The 24,238-nt window shown below is 43.2% G+C and overlaps 4 protein-coding genes across 6 annotated transcripts; 1 reads left to right on the top strand and 3 right to left on the bottom strand.

The window, feature by feature from the left end:
* On the bottom strand, window positions 97-1,654 carry LOC8066534 (transcription termination factor MTERF15, mitochondrial). The gene has a single exon (XM_002437285.2). It carries the CDS (start codon window positions 1,607-1,609, stop codon window positions 422-424), a length of 1,188 nt encoding a protein of 395 aa, XP_002437330.1. The 5' UTR covers window positions 1,610-1,654; the 3' UTR covers window positions 97-421.
* LOC8067691 (UPF0047 protein YjbQ) lies at window positions 5,901-9,810 on the bottom strand. 2 transcript variants are annotated; one of them, XR_002448368.1, is made up of 8 exons: window positions 9,442-9,810; window positions 9,274-9,334; window positions 8,331-8,425; window positions 8,217-8,250; window positions 7,852-7,906; window positions 7,730-7,772; window positions 6,930-7,239; window positions 5,901-6,831 (listed from the first exon to the last, which is right to left on the bottom strand). XR_002448368.1 is itself a non-coding variant. In XM_002437284.2 (7 exons), the coding sequence occupies exons 1-7, from the start codon at window positions 9,697-9,699 to the stop codon at window positions 7,168-7,170; spliced, it is 618 nt and encodes a 205-aa protein (XP_002437329.1). In that variant the 5' UTR covers window positions 9,700-9,810; the 3' UTR covers window positions 6,853-7,167. The 2 variants fall into 2 exon arrangements, 1 of the variants encoding a protein (XP_002437329.1); XM_002437284.2 differs by lacking the exon at window positions 5,901-6,831 and having other exon boundaries at window positions 6,853-7,239.
* LOC8083497 (protein TIC 21, chloroplastic) lies at window positions 11,870-14,762 on the top strand. The gene is made up of 4 exons (XM_002438674.2): window positions 11,870-12,291; window positions 13,208-13,465; window positions 13,827-14,030; window positions 14,390-14,762. The coding sequence occupies exons 1-4, from the start codon at window positions 11,962-11,964 to the stop codon at window positions 14,555-14,557; spliced, it is 960 nt and encodes a 319-aa protein (XP_002438719.1). The 5' UTR covers window positions 11,870-11,961; the 3' UTR covers window positions 14,558-14,762.
* On the bottom strand, window positions 14,864-23,838 carry LOC8083496. 2 transcript variants are annotated; one of them, XM_021450105.1, is made up of 9 exons: window positions 18,756-23,838; window positions 17,990-18,191; window positions 17,743-17,890; window positions 17,252-17,348; window positions 16,787-16,847; window positions 16,424-16,694; window positions 16,310-16,352; window positions 16,120-16,223; window positions 14,864-15,643 (listed from the first exon to the last, which is right to left on the bottom strand). In XM_021450105.1, the coding sequence occupies exons 1-9, from the start codon at window positions 23,506-23,508 to the stop codon at window positions 15,230-15,232; spliced, it is 6,093 nt and encodes a 2,030-aa protein (XP_021305780.1). In that variant the 5' UTR covers window positions 23,509-23,838; the 3' UTR covers window positions 14,864-15,229. The 2 variants fall into 2 exon arrangements, with proteins under 2 accessions (XP_021305780.1, XP_021305779.1); XM_021450104.1 differs by having other exon boundaries at window positions 17,264-17,348; window positions 18,756-23,633.

Genomic DNA, 24,238 nt, shown 5'->3' with positions numbered 1-24,238 from the left:
ATTTCATGAGGATCAAAAAAATGGGGATCTTCCTTAGTTGTTAATAAATGAAAAAGTTATCAATTAGAAAGGACAAAAGAATCTTCATTCCGGAAGTAAAAGAAGCACTTAAGTCATTCCAGTGACATATTTCAATATCCCAACATTATTGGAAGAGCCTTCATCAAAATAATAATGAAAAAAAAACTGAATGAACCAGTTGAGCATACCAGATACCACGACATCATCACAAGATCCACATTTCAAGACTTGTTAGGCCACAGGTTACAAAATGGAAAAGCTAGCAGATGCTTCAGTGAAAAGCCAGAAATAACATCACACAATGAAACAGCATTAGAGTCATTGCATGCCTTCACCTCAATGGCATTGGAAACATGCCACTTATTGCCTAACCTTATGATCTAACCCTGCTAGACAAGCCTCATGGCTTCAGTGGAACTAAAACATCTCCATCCCTAAATCCTTCAAATGCAATTTTACCCTCATATGCCTTAACAACATCTGGCACATCCTGAGCATGCCTCAAGACATACCTTTTGGAGAAACCCTTGGCACTACCAAGCAATGCTGAAGGTAACTTGATGTTGGGGTCAATCTTTCTCTCCCTCATCAAAACGCTTATCACGGCACACCTTGGTATGATGGTCTTCTCCAAGCTATAATCTATAAGCACAGGTCGCTCCATTACTTCGCTTAGTTCAAACTTCAAGTCATCCAGGAAGAACCGGAGCTTCTTCTTTATGTTCTCATCAGAGAGATGCAGTATCGTGGGTTGCCTCTTGATCGCCTTTTGGAGGTCGCCCTCAGAGACACCGAAGCTCCGGTACAGGGCCACCTTTCGCAGCCACGTTTCCCTACTGAGGTTGCAGAACAGCCTGATGCCGTAGACAAAGCCCGTGTCTGTTACGCCCAGGCCAAGCACCTTGACGTCATCAAAGATCTGGGTTATGCGGTCGACTGAAAGTGTGAGCACGCTCATCTCGATGGTGAGGAGCTTCGAGATGGACTTGTCGGGGAGGCCGAGTCGGCGGAGGGCGTCCACGACCGGGCGCATCCTCTTGTCCAGGTCGACCTGGAGGGCGCGTGGGGCGCGGTAGATCGCGGAACCGACGTCGCCGTCGCTGCCGATTATGCCGCGGAGGAACTGGATGCGGGGCAGGAGGTGCTTGTCGAGGCTGCGATCGAGGAGGTTCGGCGCGGTGGCGAGCCTCCGCGGCTTGATGCGGAGGGAAGCGAAAAGATCGAGCTTGGGCCGGAGGATCCGGTCAGGGTCGAGGGTGAGGATCCATGCCTTTCTGCGGACCACCTCGGTGATGTCCGCATCAGTGAAGCCGTAGGTGCGGAAGAGAGCGCGGACGGCGTCGGCCTTGGCGGTGGAGCGGATGCGGCGCTTGCAGGCGGACGCGGCGGCGGGGGGGAGCCCGCAGGAGATGAGGTAGGAGATGGTGGTTGGGCAGGGCTTGGAGACGGGGACACCCACGAGGGCAGCTGAGGAGCAGGCGTGGGAGAGGAGGGCATCGCTGGGGTTGGGCCGGCTGGGGTTTATGCCGGCGGCGGAGGGGATTTGGCGAAGGCGGAGGAGCTGCCGCCGGCAGATAGAAGCGATCATGCCTGGCGTGGCCTTGCCTGGACTGGAGGACTGTTTTTTTTTAAGTCTTTTACATGTATATACCATTATAAAAGTTGATAATTACTTATAAACTATTACAAAAGTTGAGCTTTCATATATGAGAGCATCTCCAAGAGATTAGCCAAAAACATTAGCCAAATTTACTGATTTAGCTACTCTCTAAAATAGATTTGACATAAAATATTAGACAGACTCTGTAAAAGGATGGCTAGTGAGGTAGGCTATCCAAAAGTAGAGAGCAAATAAGGTGGGATGGAGAGCTACTAAATTTGAAGAGTCGTTTATAGAGTCTGTTGGAAACGTTTTTCCTTCAATAATAGCTAAATTTACTTTTAGAAAATGATTTAGCTAATCTCTTGGAGATGCTCTCACTGCTCTAAACTTTTTTTTTGTCCTTCATATCATTTCCGTCAGATTTGACTTTAACAGTGTCAAATCGTAAGTATGAAAAGTCAAAAATACACTCAAGGTTGAATATGTAATTAATTTTTTGAGCATTTTAATGGCCTCAAATGAAAAAAAATATAGAACTACAAAGTTGTAGATCTCGATAATATCTGTAGGTTTTGTATAAAAATTATTTTCATTGAATTCTATAAAAAAAAATATATGATTTGATATGATTAATATGTCTTAAAAAATATTTTTTTATATAAAATTAAATAAAAATATTTTTTATATAAATATTGTAGATATCGACGAGATCTACGACTTTCTAGTTTTGAGTTTTTCTATTTAAAATCGTTAAAATGCTAAAAAAATTAATTGAATATTTAGGCAGGAGCGAAGTTCTTCTACTTCGGCGACAACGTCCTATTGGATGTAGGTCAAACGCACTACACGGCTACACCCGCACATCAATCCTGCTACTGCTAAGAGCAACTCCAACCATTATGCAAATGGACTTGGCATTTACCAAAATGCATAAAACTCCAAAAAAACCCCCTCCAATCGTTATGCATTTGGACTATGCATTTTACATAGCTATGAATTTGGAGGGGGAAACTTGGCATATATGCCAAAGGAGTCCCGCTATGCAAATAGAGATCACGGGATTCTCGGTTCCACCTCGCGGGCTTTTTTCTTCCCTTCGCGCGGTTTCCCTTCACGCCGCCACCACTTCACGCGATAGGAGAAGCATCGCGCGTCCTCCTTCGCCAGCTTCACGCGTGCGTTTCTGGACCTGATGGAGATCGTTACTGGAGCCAAGGGGCGAACCTATACGACGACGAACTGATGACCAACAAACGACGAACTGGTACGGTGAACGACTGAACGGGAGATCGGTACGACGAACAGCGCAGCTCACTATCGGTACTACGCGGCTGTTTGGCGCGGGAATTGGTGAACGGGAGACGACGGCGGGCTGTTTGGCGCGGGATCGATTGGCCGCGCGGGAAGGAGTGCCGCGAAACAAAATTTCCAGGAAAAAAAAAAGATGATGGACTTGGCATTTTGCATAACGGTTGGAGATCACCCGATTTTAGTCTTGCCATTTTTATTTGGGGGTTTGCAATTTGTCTAAAATGCATAACTTCAAATGCATAATGGTTGGAGATGCTCTAAGCCAAGGGCCGCAAGCACAGGCACCAATGCCATGACGTCCATGGAGGTGAGAGGTGGAGAGGAGATCGACCATGACGAGCATGGAGAGTGGTGGCCGGAAGAAGAAGAAGAAGAAGAAGAGAGAAAGAGAATCGTGGGTATTGTGTAGCTATGCAGCTAAGCCTAAGGTTACGAAAGACGTAAAAAATAAGAAATTTTTATGTACCAACCAAATTATATTGGCAAATCTTAAAATAGGTGAATAGTAATGATAGTTTCGAAAACTTGCAAAATTACAATAATACTGACCCAAGTAATTCTTTGAGCAACAGAATAGGATGTCGTGTGCTATTGAACAAATTATTGAAAGTCAAGCACAACCTAGAGCATGAGCATAGGCCCTCAAAAAAAATCGAACACAAACAAACAATTGATCTTTTTTTTTAGTTTCAATCTCGGCTCTATGGCATTGTATTGCGAATTCAGGTTAGTTAAACAATTCTAAGTCTATATATGTGCCACTTTGATTCATCCACTTTAAAAGCACAATTCTAAGTCTTTAAATTTTGTCAAGTCGTGCACCGCAAATCCATAATAGCTATATATATGGCTTTTTTGCTGCTGGCAATGCCAACATAATATAGTTTTTTATATTTAAAATATTTCCTTTTCTCATCTCACATGAATGAATTTTTATTTCCCTTTTCTCTTACATCAACCGTATCCTATCATATGTCACGGTTGTGCACAATTCTAAGTCTTTAAATTTTGTCAAGTCGTGCACTGCAGGTCCATAATAGCTATATTATATATATGGTTTTTTTTTGTTGATGTGGCAATGCCAACATAACATAGTTTTTTATATTTAAAACTTTTCTTTTTCTCCTCTCACATGAATGAATCCTTATTTCCCTCCTCTCGCTCTTACATTCGACCCTATCCTATCATATGTGGCGGTTGTCCTCACCTCGTTGTTGCTTGTTTGTGCGCCGCCGTTCCACTCAACCACTGGTCAGCACCTCATCATCCCTATAGCACGAGAGCTTGTCAGTTGTCACCACCGTTAGGGGCGACAACAGATCGGTGGTCAAAGAAGAGTGACTCGCCACGCATGCACCAGAGTGCTGCTCCATCCTTTTACCATGCCATAGGATGCAGTGTCTCCTACAACAACATGCACGCATGGCAACATGCACATGTGAACCAGTCAAGGTAGTCTTGTTCACTTAAACTTATCGACCGAATCTGTCAGTGGATCATTCAGCAGTGTTTTTATCTTATAATAAATTATTCAATAGTACTTTCTGTCATGGCTTATTAAAAAATAAAAGATGCTATGACAACTATTATCATAGTAATTACTTCTATGGGTGTTAGGCCTTGTTCAGTTCCGAATTTTTTTGGTTTTTGGTACTGTAGCACTTTCGTTTTTATTTGATAATTATTGTCTAACCGTGGACCAACTAGGCTCAAAAAATTCATCTCGTAATTTACAAGTAGACTGTATAATTAGTTTTTATTTTTGTCTATGTTTAATGATTCATGCATGTGCTGCAAGATTTGATGTGACGAGAAATCTTGAAAAGTTTTTAGTTTTAGAGGTGAACTAAACAAGGCCTTAATGGATAAAGCAGCAGCTAGCTTCCCCAAGGGGTGAGTAGCATGTTATGCTCTGTTCATCATAGTTTTATGAACATTAGATATGCTAATGTGACACCGTATTAATGAAGAGAGAGAGGTGATAAGAGTTTCATAAAAGTAGAGAGAGTTTTATGAGGTGAAACTCTTCTATACTGTTTTCAAAACTCGATGTATTAGAAGCTAGCTAGGTCATAAAATGCCCACTGAAATGACCTAACAGCGAGGCGAGGGGACCCTTGATGTCCACGTGTTGAGGTCGTTGTGAGAAGAGGGATGCAAAGACAAAAAGGGGTCTTTTTATGAGAGAAGAGAAAAGGAGAAGCGTTCAAATGTAGAAAAATGGTCACGCTAGTATGCCACATCAGCAAGAAATATATACATGGCTGACATGGACTAGTGACTTACCACTTAACAAGTTTAAAGACTGAAACGAAATTTTAAAATTCAGATCTAAGTGACACACCCTTTACAAGTTTGAGAGTCACTACTGCATTTAACTCTTCCCACAATCAGGAAGTGAGGTTGTCCGTGTGTGTAGGGGCAAAACTAGGATTTAGATATTTTTGGCTTCTATTTTTTTAGCTTTACTTTACGTTTTTCCAATAAGAGGGTACAACTTTACAAACTCTACTTCAAGAGAAAGCGTGAATTTATTAGAGCATCTAAAGAGATGCTCCAAAAAATTAAGTTTTTTATAGAGCTGCTCAATGATCAAGTTTGTGGAGCAAAGTTTTGTGGAGCAAAACCTAACAAGCCCAAGACTCCATCTAATGACAGAAAAATATTAGGATATAAATACGAGATATGATATTAGCGTAAAAAAATAGTGGCCTTGATGTTGACGTCTTAAATCTCTTTCTTTTCTTTATCTCGTACAAGTGCTAATAGTTTAATTTAAAGATAAAAATAGACATTGTTCACGAAACTAACGGCTCACATCATCTTTATTTTATCAGCCACATAAAATATACAATTCGGAGATATAACTTGAGAAAAACCACAATGAAAAGATGCATTTTATTTCCAAATGAAATTTCGTTACTTAATTGAGAAGGCTATTTATCTATAATTTCTAGAATTAGTGTAACTAATGAGGAGTATTATTAGTATGCAACCTTAAGAGGGCCAGCCCCGGGGGCCTCTGCCCCTGTATGTGTGTGACACACCTGACTCTCAGCTCAGGCCTGGTTTAACTAGCTCGTGCGCAGACGAGTTACAAGTTCTAAAAACATCATAAATCATAAAGTTTAAGCAAATAAAAATGTTCGTGCAAAAGACCACGGATGTTCTCAGACAGGACATCGCTTGTACCCAGATCCCAGGTAGAAGACTGAATTGAATCACATGAATCTGTCTCCAGTTGAACACACTGCCATACTGCTCTGGCTGCTCCAGCGCCTTCAAACAAATCCGTGCTTCTGCCATCAAATCGTCTTCCACCAGCCCTGCATTGCTTGCTCCGACCATGACTGGATCTCCAGTATCATCCCTGATGATGAACCCCCACGCCCCCAAAGGATTGCGCGCTCAGAAAAGCACCATCCAAGTTGATCTTCAACCATCCCTGCTCGGGCGGTCTCCAGGCTTGCTGATGAATGATTGCAGCCCCAACGTGCCTCATGCTTTCCTTGTGTCCCTCTTCGACCATCATAATCACCACCCATGTAATCTCCTGGCTCAGTTGCATCAGCTCACCTTCGAGGTTTATAATGGTCCCTAGATGAGTTTTCTTCCAAAAGCTTAATGCGGACCTCCTCCATCTGTAAGTCCACAAACTTACATTCAAAAAGCAATGTCCTCCATCCTTGTCAAACCACATACACACCGGGCACCTTGTGTCCAGAACTCCAGATCAATGTTGCGCCACTTGATATTTATCATCCAAGGAAGACTATTGTCACGTCAAACTGTGTTCAACTTTCGTCAACTTGATCAACCCTCCCTTGAGCCAAGCGATCAGCTGTCCGACAGCCATTGAGTGAATTGGCACTTCCTAGGAGCCCATGAGTGAAAAACTGTTGACAGCAGGAGGGGAGTAAAGTCAATGGAGCTTCTCATTGAAACTACTTACAAAACATTTCTTAGCCATCTTAGGGAACTAAACAATACCAACCTCAGTGTTTATACAACTTGTAAAGCATTTCTTTAAACCATCAAACTACACAAGCTCAACATGAGAAGAAGCTCGTGAAGAGATTCTGTTCCCGTCAGACTAGCATCATATTACAAGTAACATTCTCCATTGGAGCTCATATCACAATTGGGACAAAGTTTCTATTTCGGTGCATCTGATTTAAACATGTTGAAATTGCAGCATTTGCATTTCCAACTATAACATAGATCACTTTAGATTAGATCCCATTGAGCGTGATCACAATCTGTCGAGGAGTAGCATGGTCTCGATGTTCACAGAGCCAAATACCCTACAAAATCAGAATGCTCAACATTAGGTCCCAGATATAGCTAAGTTGATCAATGATGAGTTTTTTTTTGTGATATACTCAACAGTGCGGATGCACATAACTCACAGACCACACTCAACCTCACCACATGCGTATAGATCCTGCTACACACACTAGCAACCCTAGGTCCCCAGTGTGCAGTCCAACATAACACTGCACTGGTGTGTATCAAACTGGTACAGGTGGGAACCTTGGGGATAAACAACAATGAGTTTTAGCTGCTTCGAACATTGACATGATGTTGCAGGTAATAATCCCAAAGCAACTTGCTGCAGACTTAATAATACACTAATTGAACTTGTGCTTCTATAACTTCACTCAGTTCTTTAACTGAAAGCCTCATTTATTCTCAACAGCCAACTTGAAAACAGAACCTTAAACACTGATACTAGAGGCAAATAAGTGTACTCTATTATATGGTATGGTACAAGCCAAGTTAGAATTTCCGTGCCTGCCAAGTTCCCATGTTGAGACGCCCATTGGTGATAGGAATCCTGATGCAATACACCGAGAGTTATAAATACAATTTTGACACATCAAAAGTTATTGGGAAGGGTGAAGGGGTCTACATACATCAGGGAACAACCAAACATTGATGATTTAATATGTGCTGGCATGTCATCAGGTCCTGCAAACAGAACTTGACAATTTGTGAGTGATCCAAATCATGCATGCATAATGCATGGTCTCTGCCTAAAAAAGTAGAAACCACAGTAACAATGACACGAATAAGACACATCCAATGTATGAAAGAACAGTAGCTCCGATATTTGCTACACTAGAGTTTACTCCAACGCTATAATAGCAGGATGAAAAAGATTCCTAAAAATACTAATATTCAAATTGTAGTTGTTTGACTGTCTCTCAAAATAATTGGAAACAAATAATGGTAACAAGGAACGCTGAAGACCAACCACATCAGTTGTCAAAGAACTAACCTTCCATAGTGTGCCTCCATGGAGCAGATGGACCCTGATCATAATAAAAACAAAAACATGAATTAAGGTACAAGTATTTTCTCTCCATGAACAGAAACAAAAAAGATATATCACCTCTGGAACAATGCGACTAAGAAATGTTTCAGTGTCAGCCTGGACATCAGAGTCATAGTTCTCATTAATAGTCAATGAAGCGCTTGTGTGCTGCACTGTAGAGCATGACCATTTTACTAGTGTTAAAAACAGAGACTGCATACAGAAAGTCTACATAAAAAATTCAATCTAATATAACATGAGGTTTCATGGGTACATCTTCTGTCTGAAGTTTCTGTTTTTCTCTCTTCTAATTAGAATCAACATGAAAATACATGAATTTAATATATTTTCATTATACCCAATATTTCTTAGCAGCAAGTGCTAGTCTACATGAATATTGTTTCTTTTTCTTCCTATACACCTGATCGAGCAACAAAGTCAAGTAACAGCAAATTCTTTTTCTTTCTTCCTTTTTTGCATAAATGCCAAAAGGGAAAAATCTATGTATCGCACAAGTGCTCAAAATCTCAAATGGTGGGCATGAGAATAAGAAATATTGACATCGCTTACAACAAAAACAAGACCTACAGAATTTGCCAACACCGATAGTACAAAGATGTAAGAGCCAACTGCTAGAATCCACTCAGAACTAGCATCTCCATGAGACTAAATAAAAAAAGTAAGCACCTCTTGGAATTCCAAATTATGGTTGTTCTAAAGATTTCCACTTGAATTCTCTCCCAAGCATATCCGCTCAGCGCTCACAAATGATGCATCATTAGTCAGTGATCACAACTTCAAATCTTCTCAATGTACTTATTTCCAATTTTCCATACTAGCTTTGACATGAAAAGCACTGGGAACGCAGACCAACTCCAGTACATCTTATGGTCACTAGTATTATACCATCGACACTAAATAATCACGTAACTTACATCACTGAAAGAAAAATCGATACGCAAAACCAACTATGCACCAAAAAAAATTGCAGGAAACGCATCCATTGTGAATAAATACATACAGAACAGATGCGCCATGCCACACTTGAACTCGGCCAGGTCATTCCTTATCTCGTTTACGATCTGCGACAGACGATAAACAACACCATCACCTCACCCGACTGAAGCTATGTACGTCTACTAGGAACGACAGGGGGCGAGGGGGGAGCATGGCGGGGGAGAAAGGGCACCTTGTTGGTGATGAGGTGGCAGCCGCGGCGCTGCGGCGGGACGACTACGGTCCTCTGGGCCCATCGGGCGGCCTGGGGTCCAGCCGCCGACGGCGCCGAGGAGGAGGCGACCTCGCACCGGACGGCGCCACCACGCGCGCCGCGGCGGCGGGGCCGCCCGGAGTCGGAGGAGACGATGTCCGGAGCCGCGCTGCGGCAGGGCCGCACGGAGGCGGAGGCGAATATGGCCGGAGCCGACGCGAACGCCACCGCCTGCATGGCTTGACTGCACGGCGGCGGTGGCTAGGAGATTCGGGAATTTCGGTGAGCACCGCGGACGGCGAGAGCACGAATTTGTGGTGTGACACGGCGGTTGTTTCTAGTTCTCACCTTTTTTTTTTTATGTGGGTGTCATGTTTTGTTTCGTTTTTTTATGTTCTTTTTTGAGAATGTTTCGTTTCCTATGTTCAAGAAATGATGAATTTCATTCCATTTGGTATAATGAAAACAATACTCTATATTTTTTCTTAGTCTCAAAATTATATACAAAAGAACTTAAAACAAAACAGAAACAATACTACAAGTTCTTCCAACATACTCCTCTACTTTAGCATGCATTTAGTGCTCCGTATGAACAAAATATCATCAGACATGAAGCCTTTTTATGCCAATTCACAAACCAATTTCCAAATCTTGAGCATACCCACTTTTACTCTCTCTTTTTTTTCGACTCACACATACCCACTTTTACTCGAGTCAGTTTGATTTCACAGGAAAAATATAACTAAAAGAGCATCATTCTAAAAGGGCTTAAAGATGGCATGAATTCATTTGATTGATATTTGCAGACACTGCCTAATTATCGAAACCTCGCGCTATTCATAGGTGTCATGTCATAGAAAAAGAAATGCTACCACACATACACTTATAAATTTATTTCTAAGAATTTAAAAGTTAATTAATTGGGTGCATGAGATGTGTCTATGGTAGACGCAAAATATGATTCCGGATTTAAAAAGTTGATCTTTGCTGCCAAGTTTTTTCTTCTCTCTTGTTAAACTTGATGTCACATTAGCAAAATTATATGACACTCACTAAATGTGCATGGTATTATGCACTCGGACATCTTTACCGCATGAATACATCATTTTGTTGGTAGTGAAGCTTATGTCATCATTAGTGGTGTATTTCTTACCGTAAGGTGCTCGATGTTAAACTGAGTAAGTCCAGACACTTTGACAACTTGTTTGTAGTCAAATAGTAAAGCAGCTCGAAACGTATGTCAGTAAACCGTTTATTATACCAGTTTCATGTTACAAGATTATACACTTACGAAAAGAACATTGTTGGACAGAATCAATAGTTAAACTCAATGGTGACAATAAAGAAACAAGAAAAAACTATTTTCTCAATCATATACTCCCTTCGTTCCTATCTTATGATTTAAAACGTCTTATAATTTAGATTGCATAATCTATTTTCCCAATCCAGTTGTTATAAAGTCATTTATTAAAACTTCTAATGCTTACTCCCTTTGTCCCATTAAAAGTGTCGTTGTAGGAGTTGAACGGTGTCCCATAGAAAGTGTCGTTCTAGGCTATGGCCCATCATCAACTGCGCCGCCCACTAGCACCTGCTCCCTACGCCATAGCCCATTTATCGCTCCCTTCCTCCCACCTCGTCCTCTCCGTCCCTCTCGCCCGCACCATCCTTCCTCTTCTCTTGTGCCGATGAGGCGAGTCTTCTCATGCACTGGCGAGGCGGAGCAACCGACCCCATGCGAAGATGGAGACGCCGACGCGGAACAACCAGCCCTTGCATCTGGTGCCCCCTCCTCTTTCTTCTCCTACACCGTCGGCCCCCTCCCCTCCTTCGTCCCCAAACCCGCGTGGTGGAGGCCATGTGAGGGTGAGTGTGCCCTACGCGCCGGAGCGCTCACCCAAGCCTCCATGTGCAGCCACACGAGGCCGATGATCTAGTTTCGCAGTGGGGAGAGCCGAAGCCGATCGAAGAAGATGCAGATGAGAGAAATGTGATAGAGAGAGCAATGATTATAAGATAGGGGTACAGAGGTCTTTTTGGCTCATCCTTGGTGTCTATGTCGAAACCTTCAGCGACACTTTTAAAGGGACGGAGGAAGTAGACTGGAAGAACTATTTTCTCATTTCCCTTTTGAAAAACACATTATAAATGAACAGAAGCTCACCCTTCTGATTCAGTTTGATAGCCAAGCTCACCACATTTTTTTTCATTCTGTACATTTCTTCTTGCAATGCTAAATTAAATTCCACTGTTTCAATGCTAAATTAAATTCAATCTCACATGTTTCAGTGCTGGCTTTTTTCCTCTCCAAATGCTGAATTAAATTCCACTGTTTCAGGAAAAAAATCAGATGAAAAATGTCCATAAACGTCGATAAGCTTTTTTAACCCCACTCGGCCTCGGCCACTCCCCAAGCAAAGAGAAAGAATGTGTGGGAAACCCAAACCCCCGTGACCGGCAACGGCTCGAACGCCACACAACACAAATCACAAATCACAAATGCAGTCGCTCCACCTCTCCCCGGCGCCGCCAAGGCCGCCCCTCCCGACGCTGAGGCGGCAGCCGGTGTCCTCTGCCGTGGCTTCGGCGCCGGCGCCGAAGCCACACTTCTTCTCCGCTCCCAGTCTTGCGGCTGCTGTCGGTGGTACCTCATTCTATGCCGCCGCCGGAATCTCCTTGCCGCCGCGCGACCTCACCGCCGCGGCTGCAGCAGGGGCTGGGGCGGCGGCGTCCAGTCCTTCTGACCCTAGCCCTCTCGCCGCGGAGGCCGAGTCTGACCCCAGCCCTCTCTCCGCGGAGGCCGTGGCCGAACTCGCCAAGCTGGCTCAGGTGCCTTTCACCCGCCCACTCCGTTGATGTGTTGAGTTCCAGTAGCCGTACCACCAGGATTTCTAGTGTCCGGATGAGTTGTAGTCAAGTGTCCTGGAGATTGGGGTTCTTGCAGCCACGTGCTCGTTGTTTCTTGTTGCTGCAGCAATTGAGCAATGAGAGGTTCTAAAATTTTGACTATTTGAGAGTGCTAGTAGAGCACATCAGCGAATGCACAGGGAAAGAAAATGTAAGCAATGCCGTGGCAGTTTCTTCTTCTGCTACTGCTCTGCTTTGGTCTTTAGAGGAAGCAAAAAAAAAAAAAAAAGAAGCCTTCTGCGGGCTGTCCCCGACTTTGTTGATACATTACCTTAGGATTCCATCATCGGAAGAGGTGTGATATAGTTTGGTTTTACCATATTCAGAAATAACATTTAGCTCTACCAAAATCTCATGTAAACTGTTGTATCTTTTGTTCATGATTCCTGAAGTTGTGTTACTGTAATATTTTCCATATCCATGTATGAGTTCCTAAATGAACTAGAACATGGTGACCTTTCTAGATTGTCAGGCACCCCAGCTATTTTTCTCCATCACATAGTTACTGGGATCTACCAGCACTCATGTGTTAGCTATGAGGTGATATCTTCTGTTACTCGACTGTTAACATAGAGTAACTTGGTTAAATTGTCAAACTTTATAAGAGAGTAGTTTCCTGAATAAACTTTAACATGGTGGTCTTTCTAGATTGTCGGGCACCTAAGCTATTTTCCTCCATCATCTAGTTACTGGGATAGTGGGATCTACCAACACTCATGCTCCCAACATACATTACTATGCGTACTATGATTCCAACACTCATGCTCCCAACATACATTTATTATGCATACTATGATTCTCAAGTATTAGCAAATCAGTATTTACCTTTCTTTTGCAGGTTAGCAAAAAACTAGAGAAAACAGCACGGCATTTTAAGAATTTGGGTACCCTGGGGTTTTGGTCTCAGTTAGTGTGTACATTTGTTTCTGCTGGGATTCTGTCATTCTCTGCTGTTGCTACAGGGAATGTAACAGCTCCCTTCACATTCTGTGCAACTGCAGTTGGCATCGTCATGGCCTTCATCTCAGTCTTCCAGTCATATGGTTACATCCGCCTTTCTGAAAGGCTTAAAAGAACAGCAAATGAACCTTCTAAGGTACTTCCATCGCTAAAATGGTTGTAAAGCTGCAGCATTATTTTCTTTTTCTCCGTGGAACAAAGTATTTCTGCTGTACACCACTTAGCCTATGATATTTGCACCACCTTCCACCTGTCGAGAGCTGCTTCATGTCCTCTTCTGAATCATACACCCATCAGCACATTATTTGTACCTATTAGACTTATATCGCTAAATCTGCTGGAAGTAAAGTGGCTGGGATATATTTCTGATTCAAGCTAAAAAATAGGAACCAAACTCCTTCGCACAATTCTGTTTTTTACTTTTGTGTGGTGCTCTTGCTAAAATGCTCTAGACATGCCTCCGAGCCAAAACTAAAACTGTTTTTCTCCTTTTTCAGGCTCCTGCACGTGCAGATGTGGTTAAGAATCTGAGAAACAGTATCGTGCTTAATGTTGTTGGAATGGCTGCTGCAGTTCTTGGCCTGCAGGCAACTGTAGGTACTTTGGTAGGCAAAGCACTCACTACGTCAGCAGTGCCCTACTACCAGGGAATAGCCCCTGGACAGAGTCCCGTTCTTGCTTTAGATATCTTTCTTGTTCAGGTATGCCACTACTTATTTTTTGTATTCATGTTTGTTTAGTTTAAAAGTAAGAATAACTTATGTCGGTGTTCCATGCTTTCTTTCTAATGGGAAAGTTTGTTTTGTGTAGTCTGGCATAGATTATCTTCACACAAATATTGGAACATGGGTCCACAACTGAAAATCAATATTAATTTTCATCATAACTAAAGCTCTAGACCTCCATTAATTTTTAAAGTCCAACTCATGTTGGTCCAATTGGTATTACTATATTTGCTTGACATTGTGGCAGTCCATTTCTATTGTTTATTTCAATAACTAGTATTTTCGCTACGTTATTGCTGATACAAGAGCACTAATCGTTTTCTTGCCATCTACAGGCTTCAGCCAACACAATCCTTTCACATTTCCTTGGGATATCCAGCTCACTGGAGCTACTTCGGTCTGTAACATTGTCCCAAACAGAAGCTGCCCCAGTGCCAAAACCGGCATTGCGCTCTGTAACATTGTCTCAAACAGAAGCTGCCCCAGTGCCAAAACCAGCATGAGCGTGGCTGCAAAGTCCTCCTGAGTCCTGAGTCCTGACCTTAAGAGTATATCACCAGTTTTTTTGGTTGTCTTTTATATTGTATAGTCCAACGCGGACCATGGATCTCCGCTCGTTTTGAACCATATGATCTTAAATCGATCTAAGTTTGAATGACAGCTTCCAAACATACGAAAGCTGCCTCACGAACTACCGCATTGCTGTCAGGAGAAACCCGGTTCCAGCTCCAGATTATGGTTTTTTTTTTTTACTGCAGGGAGCAAGTTTCTTTGCTTGCACATCATCAAGATGTGTCTAAAGGCAGAAATTAACAAATTTATTTATATAACCAAAAGATGTGCAGCATAATATACACAAAACAAAACCTTCATTTCCCATGCTATTGTAAAGCACTGTTTGTTACATTCAACTCTGGGTAATGTTCAAAAAACACAGGTTAACAGCCAGTAACCCTCATGGCCTCTACCACTGCCATATGGACGGACCCTGTATATTTCCTAAGAGATGTACAAGATGAACAAAATCAAACCTTCAACCAAGCAAAAACTGACGCCCTGTCAGAACCAGTCTTCAAGAATTAGAAACTCCAGTCAGCGCCTATGCCTCGTCATGCATAGCATAACATACCCCCCTGACCCAGTAACACTGCAGCTATATCCAACAAAAGAACTCGTCAAACTCTTGCAGTCCTCATGATCCGAAGTGGCTTGATTATCGCTTCAAGATTGTCAGCCTGCATGTCGAGATTCCCTGAGTCCAATTCCATCGGCTGTATGTCATCCGAAGCATCCGCATCTTCAGGGACTTCAATATCGGAACCAAGTTCAATGAAGTCAGCAAAGTCCTCACCAGAGACTTGCTCTGGTTTTTGTCTCTCTTCTTCCTCCAAAGAAACTATCCTTGCTCCACTGCCATGGCCAATGCTTGTCTCAAAATACCGACCCCAACTGTTGTTTTGGACGGTATCTACTTTGCTTCTCTTGGATTTGTTTTTCTTCTTGGGGTGATGAAGCTTGCATCTTGATTCTTGTGGGCACTCTCCTGTCGCCTCAAAGACGGGGCATACATAGCTGTGCTTTTTACGACACTGCTCGTAACAGAGATTGTTTCAAGTCCATGAAAAGATTAGTGATCTTGATTCAGAACCATAAAGGTTCATCAAAGGCCCCAGAAGTTTAAAAGATGAAAAAGCTCTGTTTTAAAGCAGAGACGTGTTTTTACAAAGCAGAGACAGCATGCTTTTCCAGCATAGGTTTCCCCCAAAAGGAGGCAACCTTTCTGATCTATTTATCTATGAAGAATCAACACTCCACTGAATTAGATTATCCTAAAGGAACTAAAAGGTGGATATTTTAACACTCTATGTCCTATAAAACATTTCATGTTAGAACCAATATAAAAAGGAAGGACACCAACCTACATATATTAATTCTGATAAAAAACAAGCCAGTGGAAGCAAGCTTTATGCTACCTCCATAAGAAATCATGTGCCTACCTACCCTCCAATGCAAGGTGCGGAACAAAAATTTAAGATCAATATAAATCTAGTGATATCATAAATACCTCATCACCATCAGCACAATATCCCTTCAAAAAATCTTCACAAACAGGGGCGTTCGAGTTCACTTTCACATGCCTATAGGGACAGGCTGTGTTGGTACAGAGCCCTGCTAGCAATGGCAAACATACATGTAAGAAGGCAATCAATTGCAAAGACAGTAAACAACGGTACAATGACACTGAAATGAATCACCTTGCAGAAAGTAAGAACAATCTGGCATTCTTTCTGGCAGGACCTGCAGGACAGATACTCATGATGGAAAAGAATGAAGCCATGATCACCAGTAGAATCAAGAAGAAATCTTACCTTGTGAGTTAGTTTGCAACTAGTACTAGAACACAAGCCATTAAGAAATTTAGTACAGATAGCCACTTTAGCTCGGTCATGAATATAGGGGCACTTGCCACCAGATTTTTTACACTCGCCAAAGCGAGTGAAGAATTGACAATATTGCTGTTTCTTTGCCAACCGTCTTCTAACAGTGTGCAAACTCCATCGAACTTTCTCACTTGCTAGCATGCGGATTACTTTCTTTGGATTTCTGACCAGTTGGTTACCTTTGTTGACACGCACATATCTGCTTATAGAAAGACAGGTAGAGAAAGAGATGTCATGATTCTGTCTGTTATTCCTAATACAAGATACAATGCAACATGGTATGAAACATACTCTGAAGATGCTCTGCTGCTATTTGTTAATTGATTGGCAGCAACTGATGCAGAATATCGATCTGAAAACAAAATGGGAATCATGAACCGCAAGTGAAAACAACACAAATCTAGTGAGAAATGGAAAGATCAGATATGATAATTAGGAGACTAGGTACTGATAGCTCAAAAAAAGGTAGCCAAACCAAAGTGTTCCAACATGGGAAGGTACATAATCTTGAATAATTACTAATTTTCAACCATGGATCTTAAACTGGGCTACAAAAAGTACATGTCTCACATGTTAGACTTAGACAACACAAATTGAAAATCAATTTGGCACATCAGTAACTCATTAAATTTTAAGGTGAAGAAGCATGAAAGATTGAAAGTCATATGAAAAACAGAACAATTGCATTGTTGCATTGCATGGAATTATACAGTTACGTATCTCATGCATATGATATTTTAGTTTATCGAAAGATACCTAATGCATTACCATTCCTTCCTTTGTTACGGAGAGACTGTCGTTTTCTCTTTTCTCTTTTCTTTCTTTCAACTTCAGCAACTGCCTGTGTAGCTTCCTGCAATCCAGATTTGAGATTCCTTATGTTTGATCAAGCAAAAATTGTGCAAGGCAGCAGCTCTATAAACTAAACAAAAATAATGTTCTTGGTGTTGAAAACATAGAAACTATGCAAGTTACTGATTCTGAAATAACATTTAATTTAACAAATGAAACAAGGAGACAAGATAGTCTAGTCTATGTTCTGATAACCCTACTAACAGTCTAATAAATGTTAACTCTCAAACAGGGATTCATTCAGAATTAAGAATAATATTTATATTTGAGATCAGCCAACAAATTTCAGTTCCGCATCTGAATATAATGCAGTGGTGATTAGAACACTAAACTAAATTCACATGGATTACTCAATATGAATGATCAGGGAGATTATGCATCTCTGAATTCAATACCTCATTAACCTTTTGAGAATGTTTCTCAAGGGACCTTGACCATTTCAAACTTGACCCGCCTATACTTAACACTCCAGATTTCCGAAGAGAGAATCCATCAGTAGAGACAGTGTAAATTGTACTTCTCTTCCTTGTTTGCAATAATTTTCTGACAAATGAAACAGGATCATGACTCACTATTAACAAATTGAATGGACTGAATCAATACAGAATAGGGGAAAATTTAGGCCATTCTGGTATTGGTTACCTCATTATCCCTATAGAGCTTGTATTCAACAATGAAGAGTAACTGCCTCTGAAGTTCTGGCAGAATATTTTTCTTTTCCATGGAAGTATACGAGGGAAGACCTTCATGTGAATAGCTCCCACAAAAGATTTCTTTCGAGGATTTTGTCCACTAAGCGTCCAGACATGAGAGGAACTTCTGACAGTATTTGTTGTCTGAAGAGCTGCATTTAGAAAATTTACACAAACGATATTTCAAAATGAATTACATTGCTTCATTGTCCAAGTACCATGCCCTCAGAAAGCATAGGTCAAGAGGGAAAAGAAAGAAAAGGTTGGCACGCGGCAGCAATGTAGTTTCAAAGATGCTGTCTACACAAAGGTTGAAGACAAGCAGTGACCAAATATTGTAGGAAAAACACTAAAACAGTGTGAAGCCATCAAAACTCATAGAAAAGGCAGGAGAAGGTGAAAGAGTGGCTTACCAAGAGGAAAGGTCATCTATAAGACTATAACCATGTATGCATAGTTTGGCAATAATATCATTCATATTTAGTTATGGTTCTCAATTTTTAAATTTAGCTAATGTTCCTTACACTAAAGAACATAACTCAAATAAAAAAGACAGACATGTAAAACTACTTGCTCGATAGACGTGAAATACATTATTTATTATCTGTAATTTCCAAACAAGTTCCAGCATACTAGAGAATGCTGACATGTTAATTAAATAACTTTGTTAAAGGTACAAGGAACAGACAAACAAGTACTTTTATATAGCATGTTACCTTTGTGCGGCCTGTCCTTTGCCACAGTGATATTGTTGTTGGAAGATGCAGACATTAGAACTTTACTCTCACCTGACTTTATATTCTCAGCCTGAGATGTATCTTTTGAACTTGGAGCATCAGAAGTAGAGGGACCCAGAATAATCTGATTTTTCCTTTTCTTGAAGTAGAGATCAGATGTTGTGGATGGTTGCAGCAACGTAACCTTATCCAAGGGAAGGTTACTCGACTCACAAAGATGTTGCCCCTGTGCAACAACTACTTGATTTAACTTTGGTCTAACATAAATTGCTTTACCAGCATCAAGGGCTTCAGACTTGTGCGAACTAATAATGCTTGGAATGTCAGCACCTGAGTTAACCTGCCCACTGGAATCTTCCTTTTCAGTTTCAATGACCTGTTGCTGCAAATTTTGAGACAATGGCTCCAAAATATTCACATCACAACTGATGGACTTGGTGTGAAGTGGCAAAGGTGGGGTCTTGGGTCTTTCAACTGAAATATGAGAATGTCCTACATCTTTTGAATCGACTTTCCTGACAAAGTTCATGCTTCTCCTCATAACAGGCTTACTCTTATTTTGAGAATCTAGACTAGAAGAATGAAGATTTCCAGTGGCTGGGTTTCTAATTAGGGCATTACCCTTGCGGATATAAGAGTTTTGACTTTTGCTGTTCTTTTTTACTGGGAGTTTAGGGGGTAATCCTGAAGTCTGTGAAACATGCAATAATGAATTAGAAGATGACGCATTGTCACGACGCCATGTCCTGTTCCTTGCATTCTGGTTTAAGCGAGGGGGCGCTCGCAATGAACCAGGCAAAGCCACCTGTTTAGTAGGTACCTTCGATACTGTGGAGCTTGCAATATTAACTCGAGGAGGAGATTTTACTACAGAGTTGACTACTGAATCTGACAATGCCTTCTTGCTATCCTCCTTTGGTGCTGATACCTTGTCTGGAGAACTAATAGGAAGTAGAGAGGATTTGCATGATTGATGTTCCTTTTTAGCTTCTGATACAATGGCTTCAATCCAGGAGGATATCGAATCAGGTGTTGTACTTGACACGCCCACAGGGTCCTCACTACTTCCATGATAGGTGTGATCAGAATCAACAGATACCTGAGAAGAAGCTAACTCTCGACCTGGAGCATCAGCAGATTGTGAAGATAAGAGAATCCGTTTATTAAGGTTATCTATAGGTTTATCCACTGTGCGAAAACTATATGGATCTAATACATTTACAGAATTAACAGAAGAACCTGGGAGAACAATCTCATCCTCAACATCCTTATTTCCCTCTTCAGTTGCCAAAAGGTCTGCTTGAGGCATACTGATATCACATAGTTTGAGGCTGTGATCCTGGCAAGAGAAAATATCAATACTGCCACGCTGGTCAATATCTGGCATACTATCATGATCCTGACAGACAGAGGCACCTTCATCCACAATCTGCTCTAAACCTAACCTCTCATTACTACCAGCAGCATCATTATCCAAGCAGCTGACAGTAAGTGGTAAAGTCAACCAATTCTGACTGCCTGCATTCATAAAGCCATTGCCAGATTCACTTTTTCTTTTGCTAACATTACCAAATTCTGTCATTGTCACATCAAATCCTTGGTTTACATCCACTAGGTTGTGCTTTTCCCCAAGCTGTCCCTCGCTCTCTGCACTACTGAAATACATATTATTACCAAGGGTCAAAGCTGTACGAACAGAATGCTCACTGTTACCAGATACAGATGGCGAATCATGGGAATGTAAGGAGGATGGATTGTTGTCAGGAGGTGGGTGGGGTCTATGAAGATGTGTCAGTCCTGCTACTTGAGATGAAGTGCTCTTCCCTACACCATTATTCAGAATAACAGCACCAGAGGAAATCTTCATAGGATCATCATCCAATGATGGCATAATTATGCTCTCTGTATTTCTGGATGACTGCAGAGCATAGGTATCTGTATCCACTACATCCAGGGGAAGATCTGACTTACTTAAAGCAGCTTTCACATCGTGGAAATCAACTTGCATGTTGCTATCCTCAGTGTACAAGGAGTTATCTGAAGTTCCTACATTCGTCCCATTTAAAGCCATGGGGCTCTTGCACGCTACATTCTGAGCAAACTTACTACTAACAACTTCTACTATGTTAGGAGCTTCGGCACATTCTACTGTTTGAAAAGCACTTGAATCCATCGGCATTTGGCTCTCCTTCTGGATATTCTCACTAACATTAATTTCTAATGTACTCAAGGCCTTCACATGGTGTGCGGAAGTAGTAGCTTCATTTGGTTCAATGGGCGTTCTCCACTCTTTCTCCTGGGTAATCTCATTAGCACTTACTTCCGTGGTATCAAGGGTTCCCCAAGATCCAAAAGATGCTGCATCCTTTTCTCTTGGACTGTTCAGAAGATTGCCTTCTTCCTTATGTGCACCATGAGCAACAGTGGCTTCTGCTATCTTGGGATTTCCCTCAGGTTGGCCTACAGAAGCAGCACACACTTCACTTGCACCAATCAGATTCATACCCTCTTTTTCATGGTTATCCTTGCTCGGAGTCATGCTAACTTCATCTGTACTAGGACTTCTAATGGGATCATTTAGAAGAAAAAGGCCTTCTTCCCTTCTGTCATTTTCACTTCCACTAACTTCTGTTGTACAATCCTTAGCTCCATTCACATAAACAGCACTATTTCCACTGAGGACCTCAGGAACTTTGTTGTCTTCCATGTTCTCCACTTCACAATCATGTGGTTCCACTGCATCAAGAATCCTTGGGCAATTATTTGCAACATTCACTGGACCTGAAACAGCCAGAATTTCACCCTCTTCTTCCTGTTGAGAATTATTGTTCTCACAATTAAGGGTACCATTTTTAACACTTGAATTGGTGAAACACCCATCATCTTCTTTTCCAGGATGTTCAACACCACTTGCATTAAATGTTTTAATAGATTCAATAGCTGGAGATGCATTACCATCAATTGACTTTACGAAGCTCTTATAATCTTCTTTTTCAGGATGCTTTCTCCTGCTAGCATTTGCTGTGTCAACGGTATCAGTAGATGCAATGGTTGAAGCAGCATTGTTCTTCTTCAGATTCACCAAATCACTATCTTGTTCCTTCTGGACCTCCAGGCTGTTAGCAACTCCAGCTGTATCACTAGTACTGACCAAATTGTGTGCAGAAATAGCATCCTTTTCTAAAGATGATGTTGTGATCTCACCTTCTTCTTTTTCAGAAGCATTTGCATCAGCTTCTTCTTTCTCAGAGGCATTTACATTAGCATCAATGCTGTCTTTTTCTGAGACGATCGAACTACTAGTTTGTTTATCTTTGGCACCGATCTTCCTAACAATCTTCTTGATGACTATCTTTTTCACTTTCTTCACACCAGACCCAGGAAAGGCTGCTGATCTCACACCTGCACTCGTGAAACCTGGTATACTATTACCAACCTTGTCAGGCTTCTTGGTAACCTTATTAACAGCTCTTTCTTTTTCCTTGTCTTCTGGTGAAGGCTTCACAATAACTGAGGACAGCACCTTCTCAGTTTTCTTTGCTACATTCTTCTTCATTCCTGCACTATCATCACTACCCTTACAATCAGAACTCTTTGCCTTGCAATCCAAAGAAATTACGCTGGACAATTCCTTTGAAGCAGACCCAGAATTTTTTGTCTTGCTCGGCGAAATATGCACCTCCTTTGGCACCTTGCGTGGAGAAGGTGGCGTATACAGTGAGGGATTCTCCTCAATACGATGCCACACAGACAATCTTGTAGGAGCCATCTTCTGTGGGGCTCGCCTAGGCGAGCCAGGCAGCATAGTTGACATGGACATCGGCATCTTCCTGTTTCCATTACTGTCGCCGTGCGCCACAAAGCCCTCGTGGCTGCCATAACAAGAATAACTAGTTGCCCTATCTACAAAACTGTCATCTGGAGGGGGAGAATAGCTAGGGTGCAGCTGTTGCCTCTGGCGGCGGGGTGGCGGGCCAGAGCTGGATGTGCTCTCCCGGTCACCCGAGTCATGCATGGCGCAGCGGTACCTCTTCCGTGCACCGGGCGGAGACAGCGACACCCGGAGCTGACGGGCAGCGTAGCGGCGCTCCTCCTCAGCCTCCTCCCACTGGAGCTGTGGCTTCAGCTGGTGGGCGGCGTAGCGGCGCCCCTCATCAGCCTCCTGCCATGAGAGTTGCGGCTGCTGGTGAAGGTGCTGCGGCTGCTGGTGGTGGTGGTGGTGGTGGTGCGGTTGCTGCTGGTGGTGCGGGTGGTGGCTGGGGATGCGGCGGATCTCGTCGGCGGGGCGGAAGTCGCCGTGGCGCTGCTGGTGGTACGGCTGTTGAGGAGGAGGGGGGTTGTGGTACGGCGGCGGGGAGTAGGTTTCCGGCGTGGGGCGGAGCGGGAGAGGGGCGTAGTGGGGGACGTCGTGGCGGTGGTGCGGCTGGGGAGGTGGCGGCGGGGGCAGCGGCTGGGACGGCGGCGGGGGCGGCGGTTGCTGTTGGTGGACGCGCGGGAGGGGGTGGTGGTGGTGGTGGTGGTGGTGGTCGGGAGGGGGGTACTGGATCGGACGGGAGTCGTACTCGTAGTCATACCTGGACCGCGCGGGGGCAGCGGCGCCGCCGCCGCCGGCCAAGTGGTGGTGGTGGTGGTGGTGGTGGCCGCCGGGGTGCTGCTGGTCTAGGTAGTGGTTGCCGGGGTGCGCGGCGCGGCGGTGGTGCGGGTTGCCGAAGGGTTGGTGGTGCGGATCCATGGCGACTGCGCGCCGGGGAGAGGAAGCGTCGCGCGGATTTGGCTCGGGACTAGGTGGTGAATTGCGATTGCAATTCGGCGGCGGGCGGGGCGCTCTAGGGTTCTCTAGATTAGAGGAGGGGGGGGGGGGGGGGGGCGGCGCGAATCGCGTGCTGCGTGGGGGGCTGGGGGCGGCGCGCGGCTGCTGCTTTGCTTCGCTTCGCTTCGCTTGCCTTGCCTTGCCCAGCCGGCAACGGCAGCGTGCTTGATCGGGTCTGCCGGCTGCGGCCTGCGGAGAACCCGGGGCTGATGGAGAAAAGCCTGGATGGGGAAGGGGATCTGTGTGGCAGGGCGGCCTGGATTTTGCCGTCTCGGCTGCGAATTCTCTCGCCAGCAATGACGTGCCGCTTTTCGGTGCGGTCTGATCGGGAAAGCAGAGGGCACGATGCGATCTGACGTTTGGGTTAGGCCCAGGAGGCACGGGCACGGGCACGGGCACGGGCACGGGCACGAGTGGAGGACAACGTGGCCCGAGTAGGGCAACCGATCTTTGTCGGCCTTTCCGTCGGTTCGTCAAAATTTTGAAGCTGCGGACATCAGCATGATCGAAACTTTCAAATTCAACCACGAAAGAGTTGGATTTAAAGAGTAGTTTATTGGATATTATCTCCTAGAGGCTTATACAATTTCACGAACGGTAAGTCATCTATACGCTTTTTACTCACAAACGACTCAACATATATGTAGTTAGT

This window comes from Sorghum bicolor, chromosome 10 (assembly GCF_000003195.3).
Source record: "Sorghum bicolor cultivar BTx623 chromosome 10, Sorghum_bicolor_NCBIv3, whole genome shotgun sequence".
Taxonomy (NCBI): Eukaryota; Viridiplantae; Streptophyta; class Magnoliopsida; order Poales; family Poaceae; genus Sorghum; species Sorghum bicolor.
Note: the sequence above shows the minus strand (reverse complement) of the source record. Positions and strands in the feature narration are given on the sequence as shown.

Coding starts and splice junctions, on each gene's coding strand:
- LOC8066534 (XM_002437285.2), bottom strand. CDS start 1,609: ATGATCGCTTCTATCTGCCGGCGGCAGCTCCTCCGCCTTCGCCAAATC.
- LOC8067691 (XM_002437284.2), bottom strand. CDS start 9,699: ATGCAGGCGGTGGCGTTCGCGTCGGCTCCGGCCATATTCGCCTCCGCC. Junction 7,907..8,216: donor ATGGAGGCACACTATGGAAG/GTTAGTTCTTTG, acceptor TTCTGTTTGCAG/GACCTGATGACATGCCAGCA. Junction 7,773..7,851: donor ATGTTTGGTTGTTCCCTGAT/GTATGTAGACCC, acceptor GTATTGCATCAG/GATTCCTATCACCAATGGGC.
- LOC8083497 (XM_002438674.2), top strand. CDS start 11,962: ATGCAGTCGCTCCACCTCTCCCCGGCGCCGCCAAGGCCGCCCCTCCCG. Junction 12,292..13,207: donor AACTCGCCAAGCTGGCTCAG/GTGCCTTTCACC, acceptor TTTCTTTTGCAG/GTTAGCAAAAAACTAGAGAA. Junction 14,031..14,389: donor TAGATATCTTTCTTGTTCAG/GTATGCCACTAC, acceptor TGCCATCTACAG/GCTTCAGCCAACACAATCCT.
- LOC8083496 (XM_021450105.1), bottom strand. CDS start 23,508: ATGGATCCGCACCACCAACCCTTCGGCAACCCGCACCACCGCCGCGCC. Junction 17,891..17,989: donor AGCTCTATAGGGATAATGAG/GTAACCAATACC, acceptor TTCATTTGTCAG/AAAATTATTGCAAACAAGGA. Junction 16,224..16,309: donor TTGTTCTTACTTTCTGCAAG/GTGATTCATTTC, acceptor CATTGCTAGCAG/GGCTCTGTACCAACACAGCC.